Source organism: Neodiprion pinetum, chromosome 2 (genome assembly GCF_021155775.2).
Source record: "Neodiprion pinetum isolate iyNeoPine1 chromosome 2, iyNeoPine1.2, whole genome shotgun sequence".
NCBI classification, from domain to species: Eukaryota; Metazoa; Arthropoda; class Insecta; order Hymenoptera; family Diprionidae; genus Neodiprion; species Neodiprion pinetum.
The window spans coordinates 26,097,307-26,116,281 of record NC_060233.1 but is presented as its reverse complement, the minus strand read 5'-3'; the positions used below and the strand labels follow the sequence as shown (position 1 = coordinate 26,116,281).

Sequence of the window (18,975 nt, the reverse complement as noted above, 5' to 3'; positions counted from 1 at the left end):
CATAAGTTACTGGTTCAAAAGACTCCTATTCACGAAATAACTAGTGAAATAAATCGGTTTTTGTCCTGAAAAATATACTTCCAATTTGGGGATATTGCAACAGATTTGTCATTTTGAATTGAAGAATTTTAAACTATCTGATTTCCAATCACCGACTCTAAATTCTCCAAAATATCTTCTTGTTAAAAGCACACTTCCTCATCATGAAACTTTTGAGTATTTTCAATATTATCTTTACAATGTGACATCTCGTATATTGTACTGTCCTACACATCGTACATACAACTTTATCTGAGCGCGAAGTACTCTCTTCATTTGTTCATGCTTAAAGTACACAGTCAAATGCAATATCGAAACATTTGACAAATTTTTCAAATTTTGACACGGTTTAAGTAACCTGGTTTTTCATCCAGAAAAACCTTCATGTTAAACATGTTGCAAATCCGTAAAAAAAAATACCTCAGAATGATTTTTCTACTCAATGTCAAATCCCCTTGTTTAACTGCACCGTCTTTTTGAAATCAGGGAATGGATTTATCACAATTTGATTGTATCTGAAATATACCGTAACCGCCCTGGCAGCATTCTGGGGTAAGTCCATCAGAAGTGACATCGGAATCTAGATTAGTCGAAACCTTGCATAGGTCTGTTGTCAGGTGGTAAAAAGTCACCGTCAGGGAAGATTTTATCTATCGACTCTGTAGAAAAACATCCCCCAGAGTCTTCTCAAGTCTTTCCAACTTGTGGTTAGACGTCTTTTGAACTAGAATACTATCATGCCGGTTTCACGAGGTCTACATTACGTACCACTAACTCGGAATCAAAAATGATCAGTGTCTACCATGCCTCCCCGTTATCCCGATTTTGTTTTCCCTTAAAAATGAGTGTTGTACAGTCCCTGGCGCTCCGCCCCGCAATGTAACCGGACAAGCTGTCAGCCCGACAGCAATTTTGGTCTCTTGGGAACCCCCGCCAGCTGACAGGTCAAACGGAAGAATAGCCTACTACAAACTGTTCGCGGTGGAAAGCGGGAGATCCGACTCTGAGGCCTCCGTTATCAAACTCAACGCAACTAGCTTCGTTATGGACGAACTTAAAAAGTGGACTCAGTATCGGATTTGGGTTTTGGCTGGCACCAGTGTTGGTGACGGACCCCCTAGTTTTCCTACCACTGTCCGCACTCACGAAGATGGTATGTAACTGTAATCGTACGATTTTGTCTATGAAAAACACCCGCAAACATTGGTGTTCAACATATCTGTACTTCACTCAACGTACTTTGAAAACGTTGCGTTTGTTTCTTTCGGTATAATAATCATGATAATAAGTACCGACAGATTTACAGTTGAATCGGCCTTATATTTAAATACGTAATTGTGAAAATGATTACTTGGAAAACATTCCGCAGAAACGATTCGATCGATTCGAATTAAGTTGAGGAAATTTACCACGAAGTTTGGAAAATAATATACACAAAATCTGGTGCGTTAACTGCGTTATCACTAGCTTATACAATTCTCATTGTGTCCACGATTTTCCCTCGTCAGGTTTCGAAACGATCGAATGACTTACTCACAACCGGTCAATCGACTGACAATCGATTCGAATCAATGTTGGGTGATCACTTATATTAGGTATGGCATATAGCTTTCTAAATTTTTGTTGTATTCGTTTGACGAATCGACATATTGTTGACTTTTGGAAGATTAATAAATGCTTTATGCGAAAATACGCAGCTTTATTACTGCTAATAATTTTTTCGATTTTTGCCTCCTTTTCAAACGAAGTGAAAAAATTTGAAACATTCCCGTGAAGATAACGAATGTAACGTTTTATGCTGACCGAAATTATTGAAATTCTAACGTTCGCATTTTTTATACTGGTTGCATACTAACCTACGGTTTGATATTTTGAATACCATACTTTACGGATGGCATAACTTGCAAAATCAATATAATAACCTCATGAAATCATCAATCATATGTATAAAACACCCAAAAATATAAAAGCCCGCCAAAAATGTCGATTTTTCCAAATTGCGCGTTTATGTGCGGGATACAATGATATGCCAAATACGAATTAATTATATTTTAAATTTCAGATTTCGCTCTCGCTCTTCAACCTCTTCCTACTCAATCGATCAACCACTCCTGGTTTATTTACGTCAGTTAATCCGTTGATACACTAAAATTTTTTTTTTCTTCACTGTTTCATTTTTCCATGTACGCCTCCATCGTATAACTATTATTCTTTAAGAAAGTATTTTTAACAAGTTCAAATTCTCCAAAACACTATTTGTTTTCAACTTTCTTTTGATTTTCTCTTATTTTTCTTATTTTCAGTTTTATTTTGGCCATATCGTAGTATATTTGCACGTACACGTACGATGCAAATTATATTTTTCGCCACACTTTGTCGATCGTGGGCGTTTTACAATTTTTTCATATTTGGCGCCTCAATATTCATAATTGTGAAAAAAAAAAAAAAACTGGCCGTATTTTTTGGCTGGCGGAATTTTATATTTTTGGAAAAAATTTTTGCACCAAAAGAATCATAATTTTTCTCCACCGATGGTGTTTTCCGCACTAGAATTTTTTTCCAGGTTTATTACGCAGCCACGGATTTTTTGGATGCTGATAACAATTTTTTGAAATCAGCCGAAATAACATTTTGTTTTTGGCTCACATATGTATGTGTACATTGACAAAAAAAAAAAACAAAGAAAAACAATGAAAAAATTTTTTTACAGGGCCTAACATGTTTTTGTAGTATAATATGAATAACATCTTTTGTCGAATAATAATTCATCAATTTTTGTCTTTCCTTGAAGCTTTTGCAGGAGGATGACGCAGGTTTTGAACAGCTAGTTTTTAAGATTATATATCCATATAATGATCTGTAAATCGATGTTTTTCTGGTGGTTAACGTGACTAATTGATATGGTTTTTTTTTTTTTTTTTCATTCTCTGATTTAACTTAATTTATATTCTTTTTCAATCTTATTTCCACTTATCTCTATTGATTACTTTACATTATTTATTTATTAACTGTTAACTCACTCTTGCCACATGTAATGACGATAGAAATAGCTAACTGTCTCGAGTTATATGAAATATCTAGTTTTCTTTGTACAGAGAACTCAAAGTACGAGTGGCGTACAACTCAATGGCAGCGTGCTGAGAATAAATTTCAAATTTATATTACTAAACGCTTACATCTAGCACACGACACGCGAATGTGAAACAGACACACAAATAACGCACTTATAACTCTTTTCTGATATAACATATATATTACTGATATATATATATATTATCTCAAATATATAAGACTGATATATTCTTTAGTTTAAATTTAGTTCTATTGTTTGCACATGTTAGAGCATGCCTTACTAATTTGTTTATCACATATCTCTCCTCATCCTGCAATTTCCAAAATTTTTACCTCAAATTTATCCGTCTACAAAATTTTCAACTCCCATCGACAAACTTACAAAGCAGAGTCTGCAAATTTTCTCATACACACGTATCACATGTTAATACGTTCAATATATTCCAATGAATGGCACGCCGATGCATGGGGAACTTTTTTTCAAACATCGAATGAACCACCTGCACCTTCTCACCTCCATTCGTTATTTCAATACATAATCAAGTTTATAATTCGTTTTACACCATTAATACCTACATTTTCAATATTCATATCTTATTTCAAGCTTTCAACATACTAAATCATGTGAAGAATATTGTTCTTTCTGCTATACGCATCATTGAAAGATCTAGAAATCGGAATGTCGAATCTGTTTACAAAAGTTTTCATTTCCAGGATTCTTCAATTATTTTTCACAGTTATGCAATAATTATAACGCGTGACATGCCACGGCAACCGAAATCGTAGAGTTTTTCTCAGTCATTAACAAATGTCACCTAAATTTACATTGGCCAAATTGAATGTTTACCTAAGAATTGAATAAAGGCCTAAGAATTGATGTTTACTTTCGCTTATCGGAATTTCAAAAAGTACATGTCTTATTCGAAAAATTTGCTGCAGAAAATAGTGAGTAATTTCGGCAATGATAAAGCCGTCGTTAATTGATGCACCTCAATTTGAGACTCCAGATATTCCATGAAGATGTAGGATAAATATTTTTGCTCCGAGTTTTGTTAGGTGTGCCAAAAGTTTTAAGTGGGAAAGGTTCCAGTTTTTCCTTGTTATTGTTTTCTCATGTTTCGTTTTGATTTTTTTTTTTTTTGTTTTTTTTTCCAAATCGCAAACTAGTCGAATACACGTAGAGTAATATTAACATACAGAATGAACATTGATTAACTGTAAATCCTTCAACCCTGTTATAATTTATAACAATTCGAACACACTTATTATTGATCTTTGTAGTAACAGAATTTCAAACATTTGCAGACTCGGCTTAACAGCAAAATGGTTAAAAACTATAAGCACAGCTGAAAGCACCTGTATATTATTATTGGGAAAGCCTGTATACACCTCTTAAACTCACAAAGATAATTGGCTCTACTTAATCATCGTGATTGTGTACTTGAGCGCACACTTGCAGCTGGGTTGCACTTTTATTGCACCATATTTAACTTTATACGCAGAGCACAAATCACGTCTATCACAATTGATGTAAAATCTAACGTACGCATAAGCGCACAATATCGTGCTAAGCACCAGCACCGTACTATAATATTATAAAAGCACCTATATAATACTACGCACCCCACTTTCAACTGTCATGCGAAATGTACTTGGCCTTTCGCAACGTTGCATAGATAAGCTTCGTTGCCTATAGTTCATATTTGTACGTGAAACGAAAAGATATTGCTGGCTTGCCACGTTGCGAAAGGCAAAATGTGTGAATGGATGAGCGATTGTGGTTAAAATGATATTAAAAAGAAAGGAACAGACGATTCTTAAAACAAAAAAGTCTAATTATTCGATGAAGATTGAAAAAAAAAAAATGTTTATTCTCATTAGACAGGTGATACAACGAAGCAAGTACTTTTATACATTTGAATACCAATACATTTACTCCAGTATCTGACCAAGTGAATATATAATATAATCATTTTTCTTCCGTTCTGCACAATTCGATGCCCAATTATTGAGTGATATAAAAAAAAAAAATGTTCATATTACACGAAAACTGAATAGCAACAGCGCTTTGTCAACAAATACACGCGAAGATTTTAGTTCTCAGTATGCAAACAGCCACTGTAATAACGCCTGCGGCTTCAGTTTTGAATTCTCTTTTTTGTTTATATACTATATGTGTTCTACAATGCGAAAATTGTTTATTGCAAACACCAATAATCAAAGCAGTATTCATTTTTGGTCTTGATTTTACCCGAATTTTGGTATGAGAAATTCCATAATATTTTAGGCTCGTTAGAATGCATTACACATTTTATATATTATATACGTATTGTTAATGTATCAATGAATTGTGAATTTTGCATGCCAACAGCAGATAATTTTCATAATGCTGATACCATGACTATTATCATCGTAATGAAGAAATTGAAATATTTTCTTTTCGTAAAGTTCTATACAAACGCTGATAAATTGAGTCAGAGTTTGCAACCGTGTAAGAAGCATGATTCAATTTTAATTCGCCAATTTCTAAATTAACGTACGTAGAACGCTGCAGGCTCGATAATAATAATTAATATGTATCATAAACTCGTGTACGTAAGCACAATGGTAATATTTTGCAGCAGTGAATAATATTACTGATATCACATCCGTGATAATCGGTTGTGAAATATTTTTTTGAACGGATGATGAATGGGTGGGTTTGGATGAGAGAAAAGTACCTGAAGTACCTTTTTGACAAAAATCCTTTTTTATAAAAATAAAAAAAAAAAAAAGTTCCCCCCTCTCGAAAAATTTTTTTGAGCCCAATTTTTTGTGGTCGTTTTTTGGGTGATTTTTTAACCACGATTTTTTGCCCACTTGCAAATCCTTGCAGCCAATGGTTGTTTTTTTGACACGCAGACACTGCAGCGCGACGTTTTAATTAATCTTATTCAAATGAAGCATACATTTTTTTGTTATACTTTGCATTTTATAACGCAATAGATACGAATCCTTGTTTCTTTGTAACTATATACATTATCATTATACATATTTTTTAAAGGGAAAAAAACAACAATTTCCTTCGAGCTACGTATTAAAGATTCGACGTACGCCACGTCGTGGAATTGGGTTTTAGTCATTTTATTATATTTGGATAGTAGTGATTGCGCATGCTAAAGATATTCTCACGTCTCCCGCCTCTCTGCGATCATCTGCGAAACTGAGGGCCAAGCCATTATGTCAGCCAATCAGAGAAATTTTTTCTCCCTCCCATCAGGATCATTTTTGAAATGAAGGAAAAGAAAGAGAAATGAAAGAGAGAAAGAACCAGCTACAAATTTTTTATGCAACAACAAATATAACAGTAGATGCTACTTGTCAAATTTAATCGAATAAATATTCTATAATTTAATAATCAATATGCGAGCGAAATTGACATGAATTTTGACAACTTTTTTTGTTTTTTCAATTTTTTGGCGACTTTTGGGGCGCAGCTGAAAAAAGTGAGTATTTTATCGACTCTCAAGCGTTGTGCCTCAAATTTTTTGATTCCTCACCTGCAGGCATCTGCGGTGATCGGTTTTTATGGATTTTTGTTATCTGTGAGTGGCAGTTAGATGTATATGAGTGTCTGTAGAATATAATGTGTTTGATCATTGTGCGAGTGGTAAGAGAAATTTTCTCAAGTTGACTCATACACTGTAGAATATATTTGACTCAATTTCTTATTTATCCCAATTAGGCAGGCACTACTTTGTTTCGTCTGTCATATATATATATATTTTTTTTTTTTCTCTACTGCTTCGTATAAGATTGTCCATAAACTCTAGCATTATTTGTATCGAACATTACTTAACGTTGTGTCGTATCACAATACATAAATAAAGTATGAATTTTTCACATAGTTGGAAATCAAGTTCCAAGAATTTCCACGATTGCTATTTTTCACCACAGTGTTAAAGATCATGGACCGTCTAATGCTGGTAGATATCTTATTTTATATATGAGCAAATCTCGTGTAAAAAGTAACGTGCAGGAAAAAAAAATTAAACAATGCTTACAATTATTGGTATTCAAATGGAGCAAATTTTGAATTGAAGGTAGAAGACAGGTATTTAGTACCTGGATATTATGTGTTGTGACGTCCATGTGTGACTGCAGTTGATTTCTACTATAATTTATTTTATTAATTTACTCAAAGAGGACGAAAAGAGATCTTCATTTTGTTTGAACTTCTTTCTTTACTCTTTCAATCAACAATGCTGCTATCACTTACCTCCTTTGTTGCATCGAGAAATAATTCTTCCAGTCTAATTAAATACTTATAAACTTCAAAAAACGTTCTTTATTAGCCATATAATTTAATTGTAATAACTAAATAAACCCGATATTGTTATATTTGTTTTCAGTCCTGCTTCAAAAATTCGATACAGAACGTGAAAGTTTGCGATAGGATATTATTAGAATAGGAATCGGAAACACAACAGACTCATTATTTGTACGGTACTTTTTATTCCTATTCTATGATATTCTTCAATACCTGATCGCCGTCTTTCATATGTATCTTGTCAAACTTTTCAAGCACGGTACCTCTAGCTATTATATTTATGTTCGCGAAAAAAATTATGACTTATTTTCAGCATACGCATTACAAATTTGCGTTCCAGTTATTTTTGCTTTGCCTAATTAGCCAATATAAGCGTGACTCTGCGTGTGACTGTGAGTCTGTGCGTGTGCGTGCATTAACGTATGTGAAAAACAACCGGATACTAATATACAGTTGCATTGCAGTGCCCGGAGACCCTCAAGACGTTAAAGCGACTGCGATAAACTCAACAGCCATTCACGTGGTGTGGAAACCACCCCTAGCAAAGGACAGGAATGGTCTGATTCGTGGGTATCATATACACGTTCAAGAAGAAAGAGAAGAGGTATGTAATGCAAAAGTTTTTCCAATAAAACTTCCCTCCATCGTGTAATACTTTTCAACATTTCTGATAAATCTTTCTTACTTTGATTCGTTCGCTACAGGGAAAAGGTTTCTTGAACGATCCCATGCGTCGAGAAGTTCTCGAAGACGTTTCGGAATTAAACATTACCGGGCTACAACCTGACACAAGGTACTCGGTCCAAGTCGCTGCTTTGACTAGAAAAGGAGACGGCGATCGGTCTCCGCCAGTCCATGTTCAGACTCCAGGCGGTGTACCTAACAGGCCGCAAGTGAATTTAAAGTATGTGTTTTTATTTTTCAATATTGAGTAAGGTAACTTCTAGCTTGTCAAAATTAATCAAGCTTACTAGACATCAATTATTTTAGAACTATAACAAAGCTGAAGAAACTTTGTACATTCCTGCTTAAAAAGTCCGATAAGATTTGATAGATCACGATTTAGTGTTAAAGAATATCGTAAAATAGGATTCAGGAACGTGATACAAAGCGATAAATCTCTCATATTTCTGAATTCCATTCTATAGAATATTCTATCACAATCTTTCATGTCCTATCAAACTTTTTCAGCAGGGCAATGAGAGTTTCCTCGCACCCTCAGATACTTAAATATCGTATGTAATCAAGCCTGAAAGAAGCCAGTATAATATTTGCATTGAAGTGAATTCAAATACTAATGCATTGATTTCTATGGCATGGAAATAGGACACTTTAAACCCTTTCTCCAGCCTCCACTCAATGTTCCACCCTCGTTTCTTCAACCCCTTAATTAAATAATTGAAGATAAAATGAAACCTAGAAAAGATAATATTCTGTGAACTTGAAATAAATAAATATCTCATTTCTCAGAGTCATGGAGAGAAACCCTATAGTCCTAGAATTGGAATGGGGCCGTCCAAGCGAGACTTACGGAGAACTTTTGGGGTATAGGATACGATACGGTATCAAGAATCAGACATTGAAGGAGGAATTCCTCGAGGGTACTCATAGAGATACCCACAAAATTACAGATCTTGGTAAATATTTATTATCGGAAAGTTATTGAAAATGCAATTCTTTTATCAAGTCTGTCACATTATGTGGATAGAGAAGAATGCAGAGCTAGTTGAATCACTGTACCACAATGTATACACAGTGTTAGAATTAAACGCTCAATGAAATTTGAAATGAGCCCACCGGATACTTGACAAATTTTTTTCATGGAGGGTCTGCATTTTTTTCACCACACAATTGATATTACAAGACAATGTAGGTGTTTGGCCTTAATGCGACAACGTGTAATTTTTCTTACTTTTTGAGAAGAGCGAGGTGTAGATTACGAGTTCAGAGTCGCTGGGCAAAACCATATTGGTTTTGGTCAGGAAACAGTACGGAACTGGTTCAGTCCAGAGGATGCGCCTTCAGGACCGCCTACGAATTTGTCGTACCACTTTCAAACGCGGGATACCGTCTGTGTCACTTGGGAGCAGCCATCTCGTCACCATAGGAATGGTCAGATAATTCGCTACGATGTACAGTTCAATAAGAAAAACGACCACACAACAACAATAGATAGAAACACGACGCAGACGAGAGCTGTTTTTACAAATCTCGAGGAGAATACGGAGTATGTTTTTCATGTCAGAGCCTACACGTCGAAGGGTGCCGGTCCCTTCTCTGAAAAGATCACAATATTGACTGAAAAAGACGTTGGAAGAGCTCCGATGTCCGTCAAAGCGGTAGCTACTTCAGAATCCAGTGTCGAAGTGTGGTGGGAGCCTGTACCTAATCGGGGAAAAATAATTGGGTACAAAATTTTTTACACCATGACAGCCGTCGAGGATCTTGACAAGTGGCAACAGAAGACCGTTGGTGTTACGGAGTCCGCAAACCTAGTTAATTTAGAAAAATATGCTCAATACGCGGTCGCCGTAGCAGCGCGGTACAAAACCGGTCTCGGAAGGCTGAGTGATAAGGTCACGGTGAAGGTAAAGCCAGAAGACGTGCCGTTGAACTTGAGAGCACCTGACGTATCGACCCACTCAATGACGCTGCTATGGAAGCCACCGATAAGACTGAACCCAGCCAACTACACTATATCCTTCGATGCAATCAAGGAGTTTGTTGACTCTCAAGGTATAACTCAGATCCAGGTAGTTCAGCGTAAACAAATCGTTGTCGATCCACAAACCACTACAACTACAGTCAACGAACTAGCTCCATTCACAACGTACAATGTAAATGTTACGGCGGTTCCTTCGGATGGGCAGTACAGACCCCCTGCCAAAATCACCGTTACTACTCAGATGGCTGCACCTAAGCCAATGGTGAAACCTGATTTTTATGGAGTCGTCAACGGCGAAGAAATTCAAGTGATATTACCTCAGGCATCCGAAGAATATGGACCTATTTCGCATTACTACTTGATCGTTGTGCCCGAAGATACAGCAACTGCTAACAAACAACCGGACGAATTGACCGAAGATACGATATCGAACCTCGGTGGTAAACAGGAAAGGGAAAATGCGCCTTACATTGCTGCCAAGTTTTTGCAGAGGAATATCCCTTACACGTTTCACCTCGGCAGTGGAGGCTTGTACGAAGGTTTTGTCAATAGGAAATTGGACAGGAACAAGCGATACAGGATTTTTGTACGTGCCATTGTGGACACACCACGAAAGGTAATTAATTCAGAAATAGAAGTTGAAGTAGGAGTAACTTCGTTCAAAAAAACTGCAAATGGGGTTTTTGGGATTACTGATTTCAAGTTGGACTGCCTACAATTGAATAAGTCAAAATCTTGAATCTAAAATATTGGACTATACAGTTGAAAAAAAACAGCAATCCGCCTGAAAATTAATATTTTTTTAAATTCTCGTTCGTCATTTTGGAACTGTCATTTTGAATTCGATATTCTTGAGGTGATTTACCTGATTAGGACTCCGAAGAATCCCGAGAGTCGAATTCTACGAATCAATTTGTTTTCAAAATATTCTATTTCAACCTAAAATGTTAATCAGCAAGCAAAAATATCTAGAAACCACAGATTATGAGATTTCAGATACGTCTTCGGTCTCGGCTGATCCTCATCTCAATTTCACTCTTTTTAACTCCACAATTTCGACTCTGAATCTGAGATCATCACGAAAACAAAAACCCTAGAGAGTGAATTGCATTACAATTTTTACCATATGGTTTTCAGAATGAAAAGTAGCACTACCGGAAGGTGTCATCCCTCCTGAAAGGGTCAATTAAATTCCAAAAACAGAAACGAAATGAAACAATTCGAAAATAATAAACTTTATAGATATTTCTATTGAAACATTACTTCAAATAATTCATTTTGCGCATGTTGCGCGTTTTAGTTCATTATTTGTAAATATAATCTTTTGTATCATAGATGATAAACGAAAATTCTTTATGAATGGTTTGTGTTTTTCTTTAGCATCTGTACACGTCGTCCCCATTCTCGGAATACCTGTCTTTGGACATGAGGGAAGTTCCTCCTGGTGAGCCACCAAGTAGGCCGAACCCTAACATTCCAGTCGATGGACATCCAGAAGTGTCCGTTACGAATAGCGGACAAGAACCAGGGATGGTTTGGGTGGTCGGTCCAATCATTGCAGCTCTTGTGGGCAGCGTATTCATGGTACTTCTGTTCGTTGTAAGAAAGTAAGTACAGCATATGTAAATCATACCAACTCACGACTAAATTTAATATAGCGGATCGGAGTAACATCCGTTGACCATGCGTATAATTCTCTTCCAGGCGCAGACAGCCCTGCAAAGCTCCTGATCAGGCGGCCGTCACTCGTCCTCTAATGGCAGCGGACATAAGCTCAAGCCACGCGCCTTCAGATCCCGTCGAAATGCGTCGACTAAATTTCCAGACACCAGGAATGATCTCGCACCCACCGATACCAATTAGCGAACTAGGAAACCACATCGAGCGCTTGAAAGCCAATGACAATTTGAAATTCAGTCAAGAATACGAGTCGATTGAACCGGGACAGCAGTTCACATGGGACCATTCGAACATGGAAGTGAACAAGCCAAAGAATCGCTACGCCAACGTGATCGCCTATGATCATTCCCGGGTGATTCTTCAGTCCCTGGACGGAATGCTGGGATCAGACTACATAAACGCGAACTACTGCGACGGGTACAGAAAGCAAAACGCATACGTCGCGACCCAGGGTCCTCTCCAAGATACGTTTGCTGATTTCTGGAGAATGTGTTGGGAGTTGAGGACAAGCACCATAGTGATGATGACGAAGCTCGAAGAGAGGACCAGAATCAAGTGCGACCAGTATTGGCCAACCAGAGGCGCTGACACGTATGGTCAGATGACGGTAACCATCAGCGACGTGCAGGAACTGGCCACGTATTGCATCAGAACCTTCCAAGTATGCAGGAATGGCTACTCTGAGCGACGCGAGATCAAGCAGCTCCAGTTCACAGCTTGGCCTGACCATGGGGTACCGGAACATCCTGCACCGTTTTTGCAGTTCTTACGCCGCGTCAAATCCCTCAATGTACCTGACAGCGGGCCGCTAGTGGTTCACTGCAGCGCCGGAGTAGGAAGAACAGGCTGTTTCATCGTCATCGACTCCATGCTGGAACGCATCAAGCACGAGAAGATGATAGACATTTACGGTCACGTGACGTGTCTCCGTGCGCAGAGAAACTACATGGTCCAGACCGAAGACCAGTACATTTTCATCCATGACGCACTGCTGGAGGCTGTGATTTGCGGTAACACCGAGGTACCGGCGAGAAACCTGCACTCCCACATTCAGAAGCTGATGCAACCCGAACTGGACAATATAACGGGAATGGAACTTGAGTTCAAAAAGTTGTCAAACATAAAGGCTGACTCGACAAGGTTCATATCTGCAAACCTTGCGTGCAACAAGCACAAAAATCGACTAGTTCATATTCTTCCATACGAATGCACTAGAGTCTGTCTTCAGCCGCAGCGAAACATCGAGGGATCCGACTACATAAATGCCAGTCTGATAGACGGATACAGATACCGCGGTGCCTACATAGCCACTCAAGGACCGCTAAACGACACGACTGATGACTTTTGGCGCATGCTGTGGGAGCACAATTCGACGATAGTCGTTATGTTAACAAAGCTCAAGGAAATGGGTAGGGAAAAATGCCACCAGTACTGGCCCTCCGATCGCTCAATAAGGTACCAGTGTTTCGTGGTGGATCCAATCGCCGAATATAACATGCCGCAGTACATACTCAGGGAATTCAAAGTGACTGATGCACGAGACGGAGCCAGTCGTACGGTTAGACAATTCCAGTTCATAGACTGGCCGGAACAAGGGGTGCCCAAGTCGGGAGATGGATTCATAGACTTCATAGGACAAGTGCACAAGACGAAAGAACAATTCGGCCAGGATGGACCCATCACGGTTCACTGCAGTGCCGGTGTTGGGCGCACCGGTGTTTTCATCACCCTGAGCATCGTCCTCGAGCGTATGCAATACGAGGGTGTTGTCGATATCTTCCAAACAGTTAGAATACTCCGTACGCAACGTCCTGCTATGGTTCAAACGGAGGTGAGTTGAAACGACGATTGAAAAAATGAAAACTATCGAGTTTAAGTTACCAACGATACCGACAATGTAAATCACACCTTTTCATTCCAGGACCAATACCAATTTTGCTATCGAGCAAGCCTTGAATATTTGGGCTCCTTCGATCACTATGCCAACTGACGAGCAGAAACATGCGATCGAAGGGAAAGGCAACAGCAGCGAAATCACGATTCCGGAGATCAGGCGAGAATACGTCGTGTATAGAATTGCGAGTGACTCGTTGGTGAGTGTGAAAAACGATGTGACAAATAAGATATTAATATGGCTATCGATGACTGGCGATGGCTGAAACACATAGGATGTTATATTCTTATTTTACAGAGACTTATATTACGATCGTAGCTTAGTAAAATGTTAAGATAAGTTCCAACAAGTGTTTAAAAACAGTGACTATGTAGTTAGTGTTATAATGATTAGTAATAGTAAAAGCGAATGCAGGAGAAGCAATTTCGAAAGGAAATTTTCATTGTTATCGTTTTGTAGAGTGATGAGTGTCTGCGCTGTAATAGTAACGAAAAGAAGGTAAAGTAAACGAATTAATAAAACCAAGAAGAACGATGATTAATTAAAAAAAATTTGATAAAATATTCGGTAGTTTACTAAAGAACAATTTTTACCGCGAATTTAACGATCTGTAGACAAGCGATAACTGGCGTATCGTCAATTCCACCGTTATTGTTAGGACTATATTAATACCATATGTAGAGTCTTCTCAACTGTAGTATCTAATATTGTCGACGTGATGAATTTAAAAAATTTAATTACATTCCAGCTTACAGTAATGACGTCCGATTGTGAGTCTGTCTAATTTTTCCCCAGTAGCTATCTACGACAATTAGTTAATATTTTCTAGATTATTACCCATGCGCGTTATAATCGCAGAAGCACGACGGATCGTTACAAAGAGATTGAATATGGGGCATTCCATGTCAAATTTACCCCTTTTTTCCCTCACCATTTTTGATTCGTTCCGCGATTTTTTATACGATTCTACCATTTAAAAAAGGCACCCCTGATTTTTTTCAAATTTTTTTCGCTAACCGTATTTTTTAAATGTTATTCAAACCCATTTCGAAAACGGTCGTTTTTAAAAATTTGAAAAAATTCTGAAAAATCTAGTTTCTCGTTCCGATCATACCCTCACCTGGCCGATGATAGGCCGATTTTTTCTATTTTTTTTTTCTTAGCACTTTAAACATTTTCAACAAACGAAACTCCATCTTGCAACGGTATGCATTGAAAATGTTGAAAATGTTAAAAGTGCTAAAAACAATCGAAAAAAAATCGGACCATCATGGTCCAGGTGTCAATATGATCGAAATGAAAGACTCGATTTTTGAGACTTTTCGAATATATATATATATATATACGAAACGCCATCTTGAAACGTTATGAAAAATCTTCAAAAAGTCTCAAAAATCGAGTCTTTCATCTCGATCATATGGACACCTGGACCATGATGGTCCGATTTTTTGTCGATTGTTTTTAGCACTTTTAACATTATATATATATACGATATAAATAAGGAAATGAAATTAAAACGAATTGAAACCTGCGGAATTTTACACAAATCAAAGAATGGCTTACTAAGTATAGCTATCGGAGTCGGACATATCTAAAATTGGGATATAGATAATTAAATTTTCACCCTACCTTGAGGGTAAAATTTTTTGAGCCCTTTTAAACCTTTCTTCGTCATATCTAGTTAGTTCAATTATATAGCATAGAAATTCGATAATGTTGAAACGACCATATTTCTACTGTATAGAAAAAAAAAAAGTAATAAAAATAAATAATACTAATAATGAGAATTAAATAAAGAAGAACGAGCATGCGAATTATACTTTAGACGAAGTGTAATAGTTATACTTCTAGCGTATGCTTCACACTCTACAATTACTATAATAGTGAGTAAAACGTAATAACATTATAACTCCTTGCAAATACATGAAAATTTCCATTTATCAACGGTGAAAATTGCCATACTGCCAAATCGACAATTATTAATACTATTATAAATATACGTATACATTATACCCCACTATGCACTATAGGTAATCTCCTGTTCGTATGAATTATCTACATTATTATTACGTTACATTATACATATATTAATGAATTGAAATTAGATATAATAAGCGAAACATTATACAAGCTTGGACTAAGACGGAAAGCCGTTAGTAAAAAAGTTGTCGTAAATAAATGAATGGTGTGAACGAGAAGAGTGAGAGATAGAAATATAGAGCGAGATAACGATATGAAAGAAAGTACGGTGCCTCTAACTAAGGAACGGTGCACGGTTCATTGGTGCACAATATTTGATGAATTATTATTTAAGTAGAACACTGTATGTTGACTTCATGTAAAGTTTACCTGCGCCCTCGATCACTATTTATAGCCCCACTCCACACACTGCAGTCTCATCACAATGACAAATTATTCATTCAAAAATTGTACGATGTAGGCATAAGGATGTACGTATACGCGATTAATTTCTCACAAATTATCTTTAACATGCCTATATGCATATAAAGCGTTCTTTGTCGACTGTCAATAAGTTACATTTCCTATTTACTTCTTGGGTATTTTTCACGTATTTTCACATGTTTTAATACTCAACCACAAGATCCGTTTTTCTCCTCCAAAGCAATACGGCATGAACGCGATAGATCACACGAATCAAAATAATCCAAGATATTCTTATCATCTGCTTTTTGCAATTCTACCTGCTTATCATTTTAACGAGGATATGCAGACCAGTCTTAAGGAAAAATATTCTAAAAACAGACTATCGTTCGATTTAACGTCTTTAAGTTAATAGCTGTGAATTGTATTTCATTTTTTTTTAACTGTGTGCAGAATCCATAGGGAAATATGTAATATCAGTAGTTCTGATAGTTTCGAACGGAAAAACCACTATTAATGCGGAATTGTGTAAAAACCAATCAACTCAAAATAATTTTGTAGTAATTCATCATTTGCTTTCATTTTATTACAACGAAACTATTTGAAGTACCATGTTACACATTTCTCTGTACGTTTCGTATACTTCCAAGAAAATGAATGAGAATTTATGAAAAAATTCAACGATAAAAATACGTTTTGAGTATTGAGACGGTTAAATATAATCCGTACATATACCGTCAACAGAATCTTCGCTGTGAAGTAAAATTTTATTTTACTACAAGTATTTTCTCATAACATGCCAGCTTATAAAAAAAAAGGCGAATTTCCCGTATGGTCGGACCTAAAAATATGAAAAGAAGTGAAAAATATTCAAAAGTTTGACGGAAAAAGTAGCTCAGTTTACAAGGAAGGTACAACTTATACATACGTTAAACTATGTATAGAATGCCAAAAATATTCGCAGCTGATGTAACATCGTTTATTTTCTTCATAGCATTCCAATTTCCATAATGAATGAAATTTATCTTTACATTATTTATTTTTTTATTTCTCCACATAGTGAAATTTTTGCAAGAAATTGTATAATTCTGAGTTAACAATCGCGACAAAGTTCCTTCAAATTTTAGCTGGTGAGCTGTTTGTAAATAGCCTAACGGGTACATAAATGTATATCTTTATTCAGATCGAATTCTATGATCTCGTTTGTTGCTAATATACATTATAATAAGTACTGCTGACAATAATGTTTCAATGAAAAAAATTTAATTGTGCCTGTTAACATTTACAGTACTGCACCTTTATAGTGTACACATATGCGTACATTAGTAGATATAAATATATATACATATTTAAAGATAATAATAATTATGAATAAAAAAAAAAAAAGAAACAATGCCCTCCAGGCTCGCGAAATTTTTTGGCAGCTTCTCTTTCTACTTTCGTTGTTCAAGACTGATAATTGTCATTACTATATAAATAAAATTCCTCGCGAAATTAGTCATCCACTTTGCAATTTTATTTTTCTGTACAAAACGATATATGTAATAATTTTGTTATTATCAACTCATCTTCTATCATTCCGACTTTAAACATTATAAACGAATTCCATATCTATACTATAAATCATCGTACACACACACACACACACACACACATACACACACAAAAGTGATAATAAATGAATTACCAAGTGTGAATTGTAAGGGAATTAAAATGAAATCGTTGTCCACGAAACTTATTATTTAGTAATAACCGATTAACGAGGGCCAGGCTATCACATTTATGTGTACATAAAAAATGCACCGTCTATCATTGATAGCGTTTAATAGCATATAATACGTGTAGAAAGAATAACACATACATATATATATACATGAATACACATATGTATATATATTATGCATATTTTATCATTAATATTAATGATGATGATTAAGACGATGACGATGATATTATTCTAAAAGTATAGAATTATATACATACATAAACATAGTGCAGCTGATCGGATGGATATTTTCAAGACTATCAAGATACTACGATAATAATATACATATATATAGTTACGATTAACTGTATTTGACTTATCGTATCGACTGCACACCTCCCGATCAAGGTGAAAAACAATATTCGCGCAGCATTTAGAAAATATGATTATTTTAACACGCTTCTTTTATACTTTGTATCATCACGTTTTTATATATTTTTACAAATCAATAATCGCATGTTATATTTTTTAAGGGTTATTATCTATTTAGTTTACGTCGAGCAGCCGATATGCAGCCACATAGGGTGAGCTTTGAGACATTTTTAATGATATCTCAATATACGTTCCGAAAACCGCTCTTATACTTTTTCACAACCACAGAAAATAATTTTATTCATTAAAGTAAAATATATTTTTCTCATTCCTATCTCTTCCTCGGATTGTATTATACACCTTCAATGATTGTAATATTTTTTTGAAATTTCCATACTAGAATAGAGTTACTTAACATGCGGTGAGATTATGAATCTTGATTTTATTCTGATATAATTAAGATTTCTCAAAACTCACGTCTAGAAAACGTAATTCCATTAAAATATCTACAATATGAACAAATAATGAATTGTGTACGAATAGTTAAATGATATATGTTTTTGCATCAACTGCAAGTGTAGCATTTATTAAATGCATTTACCGTTTATCTGTATACAACAGTCCATTACCCATATATACTTATATGATATACAATATATTATATAATAATATCTATACATATATATATTTTTTTTACACATTTTTTAAATATCTTTTTCTTCGTAAACTTTTTTCTCATAATTACAACATTGTTTTATCGCCACCATATATTAATTAAATTTGAGTGTACGTTGTATTTTAGCTACCAGTATCGTTATAAATTTTAAGTTTTATTTATAACCCAAAGTGTTTCACGA

General features: G+C 35.8%; 1 protein-coding gene across 8 annotated transcripts in view; it reads left to right on the top strand.

Moving 5' to 3' along the window:
* Lar (tyrosine-protein phosphatase Lar) overlaps positions 1–17,460 on the top strand; it is a 464,266-nt gene extending 446,806 nt beyond the window's left edge. For 4 of the 8 annotated variants that reach the window (XM_069133249.1, XM_069133251.1, XM_069133250.1 and 1 more), the window contains 8 exons: positions 896–1,192; positions 7,885–8,024; positions 8,125–8,324; positions 8,891–9,057; positions 9,341–10,701; positions 11,466–11,692; positions 11,790–13,596; positions 13,687–17,460. In XM_069133249.1, the coding sequence (XP_068989350.1) occupies positions 896–1,192; positions 7,885–8,024; positions 8,125–8,324; positions 8,891–9,057; positions 9,341–10,701; positions 11,466–11,692; positions 11,790–13,596; positions 13,687–13,755 (4,268 nt within the window). In that variant the 3' untranslated portion in view covers positions 13,756–17,460. The remainder of the gene's footprint in view (positions 1–895; positions 1,193–7,884; positions 8,025–8,124; positions 8,325–8,890; positions 9,058–9,340; positions 10,702–11,465; positions 11,693–11,789; positions 13,597–13,686) is intronic. The other 4 variants (XM_046613986.2, XM_046613984.2, XM_046613980.2 and 1 more) reach the window with 3 other exon arrangements.
* Positions 17,461–18,975: the final 1,515 nt, after the last annotated feature.